The 13455-nt window shown below is 42.7% G+C and overlaps 1 protein-coding gene across 1 annotated transcript in view; it reads left to right on the top strand.

The window, feature by feature from the left end:
• Nucleotides 1-777: 777 nt before the first annotated feature.
• Atrn (attractin) overlaps nucleotides 778-13455 on the top strand; it is a 134945-nt gene continuing 122267 nt past the window's right edge. The window contains exon 1 of the mRNA XM_055610688.1: nucleotides 778-1244. Within this exon, the coding sequence (XP_055466663.1) occupies nucleotides 838-1244 (407 nt within the window). The 5' untranslated portion in view covers nucleotides 778-837. The remainder of the gene's footprint in view (nucleotides 1245-13455) is intronic.

The raw sequence follows: 13455 nt of genomic DNA, 5'->3' as shown, positions 1-13455 counted from the left end.
CCAGTGTAGATTCCTGGGTAGAGGACGGCACAGTGTATACTGTTGGGAAGCATGCACCATTGGGAGCAGGAGAGGCACTAACGTTCGCAAGAAGGATGCGGAAGCTGAGAGTGCTCCAGATAATTCTGGGCCGTTCTTTCTTCAGAGAATATGGATAGGACGTGGGGAACAAGATGACTTCAAACTTCTCCCACAGGATTAGAGGAGCACACAAGCTTGGTCTGCTACTGGTTCAATCTGCTATTAAGGGAGGCCTTGATTGTCTTGTGCATTCAGTCTGTTGCACATTTGTTGTTCATATGCTAGGTTCTTAACACACGTGCCATTTTGTTATCGCTATTTTAGAAACTCGAATGCAGTAAGAACTACTTCTGCCGGGTCACACCACATCATTAGGTAGCCGTTTTGGCTCTGTTTCTCACCAAGGTGGGGTTGGGGCAACTAGCTGATGGGCAGGTGTCCAAAGGATAACACTTACCGCAGTCAACATGTCCAGCAGAGCCGGGCAGCCGCCGTAGGGAGGCACTGGCTACCTTGTCGTGGCGTGGTGAGGAAAGCGAAGAGCCTCCGTAGCCCAGAAGGAGCTCAGCAGAGCCAAGACCACGCATGCTATTGAGCAAGTTGTGCTACAGTCAAAGCTGGAGCGCCTCTGCCCTGGCCCCGCCTGCCGCACTTGTCAGCCCCGCCCTCGCCCCGCCCCCGCGCAGCCCAAGCCCCGCCCTGGGTATGGACCAGCCCGGCCGCCGTCGCCCGGCCCCGCCCAGCACGGCCAGGCGAAGCGGAGCCGGCGTGCGGGGTGTGTATGTGTTCGCTGGGCGCCGGCTCAGCCCCAGGAAGATGGTGGCGGCGGCGGCGGCGGCGGCGGCTGAGGCGCGGCTGAGGGGGAACACAGCGGTGACAGTAGCGTCCGCGGGCAGGAAGGGCGGGCTGCACGGACTCTGCGCCGCGACGGGGGCCTGGAGGCCGGGGCCTCGCGCCGGGTTGTGTCTCCCGCGGGTACTGTCGCGGGCGCTGCCCCCGCCGCTGCTGCTGCCGCTGCTCTTTTCGCTACTGCTGCTGCCGCTGCCCCGGGAGGCCGAGGCCGCTGCGGTGGCGGCGGCGGTGTCAGGCTCGGCCGCGGCCGAGGCCAAGGAATGTGACCGGCCGTGTGTCAACGGCGGCCGCTGCAACCCTGGCACCGGCCAGTGCGTCTGCCCCGCGGGCTGGGTGGGCGAGCAATGCCAGCACTGCGGGGGCCGCTTCAGGTGAGTGCGGGTGACTGGTGCAGGCCCAGTCCGATGTTCCAGGCCCAAGGCAGGTGCAGGGTATGAGATCGGGAGGGTAGGGCTTGCCCCACTGTATTTGATGGTTGCCGGCCTCCTAGGAGGGATGTTCATTTGTGGCCTTGGAGTCTTCCCGTGGTGGAAGATTGAGAAGGAACGGGAGGCATTTGTTGCTGTGGGTTAGGTTTGGGTCCTGAAGAGTATAGAAGCCGGCCCTGAAAACGGGCCTATTTAGGATAAATGAGGTGTCAAGGAAAAGGTGAGTGAGCTAGTTCTTCAACACTGCCTTTGATCATCCCAAGAGATTGGAGATGTGAGTGTCTGAAAGCAGCACAGCCGTGGGAAGTGACATGTTGGATAGAAATAGAAGGTAGGGTTGGATTATGAGATTTTAGAGCTAAAAGTACCAGTGATTGTCGTTGAAAGGAAAGTGAAGAAACTAGTTTTTGTTGGTGGCATATTGGAACAGGCTGTCTAGAGAGGAGATTGCTATTAGCCCTGGATTCACCGTAACATGCAGTTCCGAGTTGGCCTGGTTTGGGGCAGAACCTCTTGGAGGGATTACTTGTTAATTAATTAGCCTTTATCTATTATTTGCTTCTGTTGTGAAAAAATTTATGGGCAATACACATAGGTAAATAGAGCAGCTAGATTTTGGTGTGATCCACAAGAAGTTAGGAACACAGGCAGGAGAAGTTTATGTACACAGAATTCCAAGTTAGAGGAATTACAGTCATCCATCTCTTTGTCATATATCTGATGACTACTTCCCCATTTGACGTGGGGAAAGTGAGGAACTGTAGTGAACATGATGTAGGATTCTTGCTCCAACCGAGCTATGTTCTAGTGAGGGGCGACAGGGAGTTGACCATAGGCAAAAGGAATGAGTAGGATAATTTCAGAAAGTAGTACACGCTATCAACAAAATCCAAACAGGTGGTTTTAAGGATTCTGACAGGATGGTGACATTAGACACTCATTTGAGTGTCATTTGGGCTGAGACCTGAAGGAGGGACAGGAGGGCCTGCAGAAATGAAGGGGCAGAGAGTGTGTGACTGCCTAGCAGTAAGTAGGAGGAGGTGACATTGAATTTGAGTATTTGAGGTTAAGTAGAACTCGCAAGTATGAAGCTGGGGGAAAGAATCCCAGATGGAAAAAAAGATGCAGACAAGGTGTGGAGGCCAGAAGCTGGAGTTTCGCTGATGCCCTTGTAGTAGAGAGTTGTGAGGGAGAAGTTTGGAATGTTAAAGTAAAGTCATAAATCGGTGATGTCAAATCTTCTGGGGGACTTAGAGAACAGAGACAAGATGATTAAGTTTTATGAATGGAGAAAAAAAAAGTAACTTCAGGACCAGTATTTTGTGGGCTGGGCTTAAAGTTGAGGATGTTGAGAATCTTGTTAATCTGCACATATTTGCTTCTGTTTTAGGCTGTGAGATACAGTGGTAAACAAGATGGATATATTTTGTTCTTGTGGAACTTATCTTGTAGTTTGGGAGTAAAAAAAATAACATAATGGAGCTGGAGATGGCCCAGTGGTTAAGAGTACTTGTTGCTCTTGCAGGGACCTGGGTTAGGTTCCCTGCACCCACATGGTGGCTCTAGTTCCAGGGGATCACATACCTTCTTCTGACCTCAGGAACCAGGCACACATGCAGGCAAAATACTTACACACAAAATAAAAATAAATATTTTAATTTTTTCAAGACAGGGTTTCTCTGTATTCCTGACTGGCCTCGCAGTCACAAAGACCCGCCTGTCTCTGCCTTCCTAGTACTGGGATTAAAGGTGAGCACCATCCCTGCCCAGTAAAAGAAATTATTCTTAAAAGTTCTTTAATTTTATTTAAAAATCTAGTAAGCAGCACACTGTCATTTTGCCTGACTGTGGGGGTGAAGAAGAGCAACAGAAACCAAGTGGTTTTAGGGTGAGACTAAGATTCATCTTTCTGTTGAGAGTTGCTGAGGGCTTGTGTTGAAGGGCCAGCATGGGCAAAGAGTGGCAGCAAGGCAGCTTAGAAGATCCAGTGACTGGAGCAGAGGGAGCAAAAGGGAACAGGGCTGGAGAGAAAGGCTGGGGCCAAACCAACTAGAGGTAAGGAGTGGATTTAGAAATTTGAACTTCCACCCAAGAGCAATGGAATGCAACAGGTCACTCTGTTTTCATGAAATTATAGACTTAAGAGACTGGAGTCAGAAAGGGAATAGCCTTAAAGGTCCGTTGACTTTAGATGCTTCCAATTCAAGGGACCTTCAAATCCTGAAAAAAAACAGTATACTCTGGTAGGTGTTTTTCAGGGTATGTACCTCACAGGTAGGTGTTGGTTGGGCTCATGTACCTGTAAGAGGGATGGCCAGGGAGAGAAAAGGATCTGCATGTCCACATGAACATTGTGGAGAAGAGCCTTCTTAAAGAGAGGACTGGCACTCTTGATGGTGCCTCCATGCTCTAATAAGTAAATAACTATTACAGACACTCCCTTTGAGCTTGTTCTCTTTGCTGTCAGTGTACTTTCCTGGGCAAACAATTATGACTGCCTCTGACAATACTATTAGAGTAAGTGGCTTCTGGAATTTTTTAAATAATGAAAGGCCAGGGGTGGTGGCACACACCTGCAATCTCAGAACTTTGGAGGCAGAAGCAGAAAGATCAAGAATTCAAAGTCAACTCTGGGCTACATAGCAAGAAGTTTGAGGCCAGTCTGACCTTACGAGTCAAAAAAAAAAAAAAAAAAAAAAAAAAAAAAGAAGGGGGGGCTTAAGAGTTGGCTCAGCGGTTAAGAGTGCTGGCTGATGGCCTCCTCTTACTTCATGGGTACTTGGAGATGTGTGGTGTATAATACACATAAAATAAGTCTTTAAAAAAAACTAAAAAAAAAAATTTTCTGACAGCATTCTGTCTCATGCCTGTAATCACAGCTCTTGGGACACAGAGGCTGGAGGGACAGGGCAAGGTCAATTATTCACAACCTAAACGACGAACAGCAAGCTTCAGCTATATAGCAAGTTCAAGAGTAACCTGGGCCTATTTCAGATTATCTCAGAAACTAAAAATAAATAAAAAGGAATTTATAGTCTTTCGTGGAAATTTGTAGTTGAGTTATTTTATTTTACTTTTTAGGGTGAGTAAACAGTTAAATTTAAACTTTTGATTACAGTGATATGTAATATTTACTCTGGTTTAATTTGCTGCTGCTGCTTTCTTCTTCTGCTCTTTCTTCTTTGTTTTCTTTTTCTTGTTAAACTAATAGGCATTTAGTAAATGCGATTTTGGCTTAAATCTAATTTTCAATGAAATGCTGGGTCTTGAATCTGGAGCCTTATGTATACTAGATAAACATTTTACCACTGAGCTACACTCCCAATCCTGTCATTTGGTTTAGAATAGCATCAAGTCGTCTGCTTTAATTCTTATGTGCGTGTGTGCATCTGTGTGTGTGTGTGTGTGTGTGTGTGTGTGTGTGTATGTGTGTCTATGTGTGTACACAAGATTCCTGTGGAGGTCAGAGGTTAACTTGGTTCTGGAACTTGGTCTCAAGTTGTCAGGCTTGTGTGTCCAGTGCTTTTACCCACTGAACTATCTTGCTGGCCCAGGTTTTAAGACTTTCGTTTAGGTAAGTCCTATGTCAGAAGACTGTAGGTCTGTCTTGTTACTTGTAGGATAATGAAGCATTAGATTTCACTAATGCTGTCACTAAGTTCATATTGTATGCCTGATGTAGGCTTGGGAAAATCAGGATGTGGTATAAAATTTGAATTATTTTATGTGGATAGTAAGTCACTTTTTTTTCTAAGTGAAAGACGATTGATTATAGAGACTAAATTAATGGTATCAATTTAATAAAATAACTGTATATGGATGGTATTAAGGTTATGTACTTTCATTTTTATGTTCACAGTTTACGATCATACTTTTCTATTTGTGACATTACTACTGAAAATTAGAGGTTAAATATATTAAGTATGTTTGTGAAATTAACATACATTCAATTCATTAAGTTCCTTCTCTACAAAACTTTTGGAAAATGAAAGGGAGTAACTTAGTGAATTGGGTCCATATAATTGCCTGCCTTGTTAAGACATGCCTTCTGGAGAAGAAAAGCATTTATTGGCATTTGTTTTGTGTCAGTGTACCAGTAGTGATGGTCACAGCAGCGTCTCCCTCCTTCAAGTAGTTCTCCACTTTTTTTTTAGGTATTGTGCCAAATGCCTTTTATAAATTGCTCCTTTTAATTCTTAGTGTTCCCATTTTCTCAGTAGGTAAACTGAATTAGAAGTGTGGGGTTTTTGAAAAATTATTGCGTGTGTATGTGAGCATGATGTTTATATATGGACACATGCCTTTATAGAGGTCAGAAGACAGTGTTTTGGAGTTGGTTCTCTTTCCAGGTGTGTTCTGAAAATCAAACTTTAGTTAGGCTAAATGGTAAGCCTAAGGTGAAACTACGGAGCTATTTCACCTACCCGGAAGTTTTCTTGTTTTGTTTGTTTTTCTTTTTCTAGCTGGGGATGGGTACTTGGGGCTTTTTACATGCCAGATGTGCAAATACCACTGAGTGATACTGAAATACAAAGCTTGCAGACTTATTGAATAACTTGTCCAAGGCCACAGAACTTGTGTGAAACTGGAATTTGAACTTAGACCTTGTGTAATACTGAACTCTGTTATCTGTGATACTGTTTGGCTTTCATTTTTGTCTGAGTCCAGTTACCTTTGCAAACATTCTATTGGAAGGACTGTTTTTCAAACATTTTGAAAAACAAGGAAAACAAAATAAATTTTTGTAATAGAAAAAGTAACAAAATAGTATCTTAATTGTTAGAATCATTGGCTGCTGGTCTGAGGTCATAAATGCCCCCCTAACAAGAAAGAGGGAATTCTGAAAATAAAATTTGAAGAAAATTGGCCAAGTTTGGTTTCCTTGTAGTACATACTAGGTAATTCTTTCTATTAACCTGAATCCCTAAATTTATGTTTATCTTAGGTGTTTATCTTGTTTTGTTCAATGATATATTTTCAGAGTTTGGAAGAGTGCTTTGGGCATAGTCCTCAGTAGCTGGTGCTGGGATTTTCCTGTGTATTTCTTTGTTTGTGAGGTGGGTCTGGTACTGGCCTGGCACAGCTTGATATGTAGTCTTGGCTGGTCTCAAACTCGCAGCAATCCCCCAGCTCAGCCTCTTGGATGCTGAGATTGTAGGTGTGAGTTAGCACACCTAGCTTCTTTATCAGATACTTCTTAGGGCTCTAATAGAAGTCATCTTTACCCATATGACCAATAAGTATAACTTTTCCTTCTGTTTCTCCTGAACCTCTTTATCTTCTATCATTTCCTGGCATCTTTACTGGGATGTATGCTGTTCCTGAGCTGAGCCTAATACCAAGCATTATATTCTCATTGAAAGAGAACAATCCCTTCTTTCTAACTTTCTTCTTTCAGTTGCAGGTCCTAGGTTAGCTAAGGAAAGCTCCAGATTAAGAGGCTTGCCACTTTTCATACCTGCCTAAAGTTTTATTAGTCTGTTCCTCTCTGTTTTACCTGTGCCTGGCCCTTCACCTTATTGCTGACCTGTCTGTTCTGCAGCCTAGGTAGCTGGTCCCTCAGGCCTGTAATGTCCATCCCACATGTTTTAATGTAAATCTAAAAATCTAAAATTGTTATACTCAGAAAACTTTTTTTCTTTTTGCAAGGTTTCACTCTGTAGTCCAGAATAGTCCTGAATTCATTGTGATCCTTCTGCCTCAGCTTCCTAAGTGTTAGGATTCTAGGTATGAGCCATTGTGGCTGGCAGAAAATTTCTTTTAAAGTCCTTCTTATGTAAGTAAAGGCACTAGCCAAGTCTGATAGTCTGAGTTTTATCCATAGGACCCACACAGTAGAAGTAGACACTCGGTGCTGGAAAGTTCTTTTTTGACCTCCACACACAGGCTGTATGGCACACATGTGTTTCTCTCTCTCTCATAAATGAATAAAAACCCACAAAAGAAACAAGCCAGACTCCTCTTATCTACAGAATGGCCTTGAGCATCAGGCTCCCATTCCTTTATATATATCCCCCTTTCCAGTAAAATCCTTCTACATTGTAGGTTTTTTGTTTTGTTTTAGGTTTTTTTGTTTGTTTTGTTTTGGTCTCCACTAAATTCCATGTTTACTGTCTTTAAACTTACCCCCAAAGCTAGGGACTGAGTGCAGGGTCTTGTCCTTGCTAGCCGAGTAAAACCTCTAATCTTATTTTTTTTAATTTTTTTTAATTTTTAATTATACTTTATTTACTTTGTATCCCCCCTAGTTCCCTCCCTACTCCCCTACCAGTCTCTTCCTTCCCTTCCCCTTCTCCATATACTCCTCTCCCCAAGTCCACTGGTAAGGGAGGGTTTCTTTTTCTTCCTTCTGATCCTAGTCTGTTAGGTCTCATCAGGAGTGGCTGCATTGTCTTCCTCTGTGGCTTTTCCAGACTGTCTTTGAACTTCTGTGTAGCCTAGGATGGCCTTAAACTGCTAGTCCTTCTGCCTCCACCTCTCAAGTACTGGGATTATAGGAGTATGTCAGACTGTATCTCCAGTTCCTTAAAAAATAAAAAATAAAAAATACTTTTTTGAGACAGGCTACCATGGTATAGTCCTGGCTGGTCTAGAGCTCACTGTTAGACCAGGCCACCCTTAAGGTCATAGGAACTGTGTTGGGGTTAAAGGTACGTGCTGCCACGCCCATCGTAGCTTTGCTTTTTTATAAAAGTAGCTGGTTCTCCTGATGCTACCTTTTTACGATTGGGTCATCCACCTGTTCAATTCATAGATTTATCTTATGAATGATCATTATATGTTAGATATTGTACCCTTCGTTGAGAATATGAGGATGAAAATTAGGCGTTGCTCTTCCCTTAGAGAGCCCAGAAGTGGGAGATAGCTGTGGGCATAGGCAGTTAGAACTTCCAAGACAGAAATGCAGGTGGTATATAATGCCAGGCCAGGATGTGTTAGAAAGACTCAGTCTTTTGAGGGCTCTAATAGAAGACATCACAGAGGAAAGGACTTTGAGCAAATCTAAGAGGGTGAGCATGATTAGGTTCTCTGAGGGAGAAAGGTATCGATCGCAGAAGGAAACAAGAGTTTTTGCATCGGCAAAGCGTGGGGTAACATACTTAATACCTTGATTTCTATGTGAGCTATTGTGCCACACACTGCTGGCTTATCACAGTGGGTTTCCTTGTAGTGCTGGAGGCTACATGTCTGAAATGAGAGAAGACTAGTGCACACCTGCTTCAGAAGACTGGGGAGAATATGTTCCATGCGTTTGTCTTAGCTTTCGGAGTATCAGTAAGCTTTGCCATTCCTTGGCAGTCTTTCAGTTTCTGCCTCCATCATGTCATTCTTACATGGTACTCTTACATAGAATCACTTCCCTGTAGACAGTCCTGTTGCATGTACATGCATGACCTTTTCCTAATTTGATTGTATCTGCAAAGACCCAAAAGTCACATTCACTGGTAACCAGGTCAGGGCTTCAGTATACATTTCTGTAGGACACAGTTCAACCTACAACAGGTAATGGAACGGAAACATAAATGTTGACGAAGCCAGTGTTTGCCTGCACTGAAGGTGGGGGTGGCGGTGGATTGGAAGGGAAGGAGACTGGAAGGTGACAGTGGCCTTTTATTTTCCCTCCTAAAAGCCTGCAGCTTCAGGGTGTGTCCTTGACCGAGGATATACCCACCATCAAGGCATGCCAGTTTTTAGCTGTAGTGATTGTTTAGAGACAGGCATGTGACCTAAGCCGTCTAATCAAAGGGAATCTCAGGACTCGCTGGAGACTTCTCTGTGGTGTTTATGAAGGAGATGCTTTGTCTTTTCTGCAGTGACCGGTTTAGAAACTAACAGCTAGCATTGCTGTGTGGAGAGGAATCCACCCCAAATCAGGGCACATTCCAGAAGAGGGAGGTTGGTGGCTTTAGACCTGGCTTTCTGAGTCCCTGTGCCAGGCCTCTCCTGAAACCTACCTTTTGAGTTTGTGAGGTACTATGGTTTTTATTTTTTTAAGCCTTAGAGTTGATATCTTGTCTCTTAATTGAAACTTCCTTCTCTGGCAAATTTCATAGGGAGGGTGGGCTGGCCAAGTAGGGTTACTCAGCTGCTTGATGCACATCGCTGTAAGCTACTGCTTGCTGTTAGAGTTTCCCAAGATAGTCAAGTAGTTTTATTTACTACAGTAGAGAGGCACAAATGTAACTATACAGAGGGAAACCAAAGCAGGTTTTACTAAATATGACTATTAATTTAATACATTTGTAGTCCATCTTGAGAATTAAATACAGAAGTGACTAGTTGAACAGACATTTTACATTAAATTTTGGTTTTAACATCAACTTGTTTTCAGAAGTAAAATGAAGCTGCATTTGTACTTTGTGGAATGTTTGTATCTATTTAGCAGCCACTGAGATGAAACTGGTTTTCCACTTAAATAGAACTCTACTATTTTATGTGATTTTTTTTTTTCAAGTGCAGTTTGACAAAAATAACTCCCATCTATATCTTCTCTACTGTTCTGCTTTTTCATGTTGTAACTTTCTTTTCTGTTCTTTTGCTTACACTTTCAAACTAGTCCTTAATTTACAGGGACATTGAGTTGACATTTTCTAGCTTTTTTTTCCTGTTAGGATTGCTTTTTTATACTTTTTTCCTTATTTATGTCATAGCTCTTCAATTACTTTCTTTTTTCCTTTTCCTTTTCTCCATTCTTCCCTCCATTTCTTGAGACTTGAGTTGTGCATCTCAGGCTGTTACAGACTCTCATCTTACTGTGTCAGCCAGCCTTCTGAGTGCTGGGATCACGGGCGTGCACCGCCATACAGGGGCATTAACCAGTCTCTCTACATAACAGTCCCGGCTGACCTGGACTCACTCTGTAGACCGGGGTGGTCTACAGAGATCCGCCTGCCTCTGCCTCCCAAGTGTTGGGCTACCAGGCCTAGTTAAACTTTGAATTTTTAATTCAAGTTTTCTGATTTTTTTTTCTCCTTCAAATTACATTTTGAGTGAACATTAATTCTGACTATGTATCTGCATCTTTACTTGTTTAGAATTATTTATTTTTCATTTATAAAAATTAATTTTAGCCATGGGTAAATTGCATATTTTATTTGGGATTTGAAATAAATAGCATATGGTAGTTATTAAGTGAATGAAAATTTTATTTACTTCCTCTTGGTCTTTTTGGATTCTTTTTTAAAGGAGAATTTATTTTTGGCAGTAGATTACCCAGCTGAAGCTTTTCTAAATATCAGCTTTTCTAAGCATGTTTTCCTCAGCACGGTAGGCTTCCCCACATTTTGGGCTTCCTTACTCTTCCTTTACAGGCTTCCTCTCTGCCCTGTGTAGCCTGACATCCATTATGGCTTAAACTGCAGGGCTTTTCTCCTCCCCTCCATTGTCCTCCTCCTGGCAGCTGCTGAGATTGATAGCTTGTCAGCTCTGGGTGTTCTTTTAAATTCAAATCAAATTGTTCTTGAGCTTAACATGAAATTAATTTGTGTGTGTGTGCGCCTATCTGTCATGTCTTTGTGTGTGTCTGTGTTTCTGTCTTATCTCTGTGTGTGTGCGTGTGTTTGTGTGGTGTCTGTGGCTTTATGTAAGAGTATGTGCATGTATGCATGGGTGCACAGGGCAGTCAGAAGAGTTGGATCCCTTAGACCTGGAGTTGCAGGTAGTTGTGAGCTATTATTCCAACTGTTTGCAAGAGCCATCTTGCAGGACCATCTCTCCAGTCTGTTTTGTGTTTTTGTTGTTTTGAGACAGGATCTTACTATGTAGTTCTGCTGACCTATAACTTGATGTATAGACTGGTCTGTCCTTGAACTCACAGAAGTCTCCTGCCTCTGCCTCCTGAGTGCTGGGATTAAAGGTATGTACCACCAGTCACCACAAGCTGGATCCACTCCCCACCTGTCCCCAGTTGAAGTGGTCTCACTCTGTGTAGCTCAGGCTGCTCTTGAGTTCTGAATATAGCCGAGACCATCTGCGGGACTGTGATAATAGGCATGCATTATGAACTCGTAAAAGTAATTTGTTAATGAGGAGCATAGTTGTGTTGGCTAGTTTTATGTCACCTTGACACAAACAAGGGGCATCTGAGAAGAGAAAACCTCAGTTGAGAGACTACTGCTGTCTTAGTTACTTTCCTATTCCTGTGAAGAGACACTATGATTAAGGTAAAAATAAAGCTTATAAAAGAGAACATTTAATTTCCGCCGTGGTTATTGTTTTGGGGGTGAGTTCATGACCACTATGGCAGGAATGTGATGGCAGCAGGTTGGCATGGCACTGAGCAGTAGCTGGGACCTTACATTGATCCACAAGCAGGCGGCAGAGAGGTATTGGTCCAGGCCGTGCCTGGACTTTTGAAACCTCACAGCCTACACCAGTGACACACCTCCTCCACCAAGGCCACACCTGCTAATCCTTCCTAAACACTTCCACAAACTGGGAACTACATTTTCAAATGTATGAGCCTATGGGGACCGTTCTTACGCAAACCACCATAGCCCCCAACCAGATTAACTCATGGGCAAGCCTGTAGTACATTTTCTTGATTGATTATTGATTTGTGAGGGCCGAGTTTACTGTGGACAGTGCCATGTGGGGACTGATGATCCTGGGTCCTCAAAGATTGCAAGCTGAGCAAGCCATGAGGAGCAAGCCTACAAGCAGCTTCCTACCATGACCTTTGTATCAGCTCCTGCCTCCTGGTTCCTGCCCTGACTTCTGTTAGTGATGGACAGTGATGTGGAATTGTAAGCTTAAATAAACCCTTTCCTCCTAAGTTACCTTTAGTCATGATGTTGTATCACAGCAGTTGAAACCCTAAGATAATACTGTAAGTTTTGGGTTTTGTGTTTTGGTGGGGAGGGGATACTGAAAATTTAATCTAGGGTTTTGCACATTCTTAGGCAAGTACTGTGCCACTGAGATACATTCCCAGTCTACAATGTACATTTTAAAGCTTATAACAATATAATATAAAAGAAAACTGTATTTTTCACGTTTAATGTGGTTTTAATTATGTAAAGAAGAACAAAATTTATAGATAATTTAAAATGACATTTAATTTAAGATCAAACTGGACCTGGTGGCACAGTTTGTAAGCCCAAGCTACTTGGGGAGGAGGCAGAAACATCATAAGTTCAACGCTATCTACAAAGTGAGTTCAAGACAGGTCTAAGTGACATCAAGTGGAACGTGCCTGTGCGTGCGTGCGTGCGTGCGTGCGTGCGTGTGTGCGTGTGTCTGTCTTGTCTATCTGTGTGGGCATGTTTCCCTCTTTTTCTCTCTCTCTCAAGCTGGAGGTGGAAGGGGCTATAGCTGGGCTATAGCTCAGTGGTCGTGTTACTTGTGTAGCATGTGCTCACCCTGGGTTTGAGCTCCAGTGCCACAATTTTTTTTGAGATTAAATATATATTAAAATATTGAATTTTACTTGATTTCTCTTGTTGAAAATATGTAATTTTTCTGTTCTTATGTGTTCAAAATATTATCTCATACAATTTTCTTTTACTTTAACTTAAATCATAGTTTCCAAGTGTTTGTAAGCATTTCTTGCAGAATAACACTTTTTTTTCATTTTCCCTATAAATGAAAAGACCCAGCCAGCTTTAATTGTTACTTGGCCTTCTCTTGTTTAAAAAGTATTTTATTTCATTTATTATTGTGTGTATGATATGTGTGGATATGCACAGGCCATGATAATTGACTAGAGATCAGAGGATTGATTTGTGGAACTAGTTCTTGCTTTTGCTTTTTACTTTTTTTTTTTTTTAAATACAAGTGATATCTTACAAAGCTATAAAAGATTGTGATCAGAAAGCTTAGTAGAGGTGATTGTGAAGCAAAGTTTTGGAATGAGATTGAGTTAGGTCTTCTATAACTTGAGCTTGAATGCCATCATGCTTTTCTTCAACAAGTGTCATTACAACCCTTTACTTGGAACAGCAGTTGAACGACTGGTTGAGAAACTTGACCAACATTGACAAAAAGTATTTGGTTGCTTAAAAGTGATCAGATGTTGGGTGCTGGGTCAGTTCTTGGACTAGATTTGTTTTGCTTTGAGACACGGTCTCATGTAGCCAGGGACCTTGAATTCTGACCTTTCTGATTCATCCTTCTGAGTACTGGGATTACAAGGATGTGCTACTGTGGTGTTTTA

This window comes from Psammomys obesus, unplaced genomic scaffold (genome assembly GCF_907164565.1).
Source record: "Psammomys obesus unplaced genomic scaffold, mPsaObe1.curated_primary_1811, whole genome shotgun sequence".
Classification (NCBI taxonomy): domain Eukaryota; kingdom Metazoa; phylum Chordata; class Mammalia; order Rodentia; family Muridae; genus Psammomys; species Psammomys obesus.
This window is presented reverse-complemented; position numbering and strand designations above follow the sequence as displayed.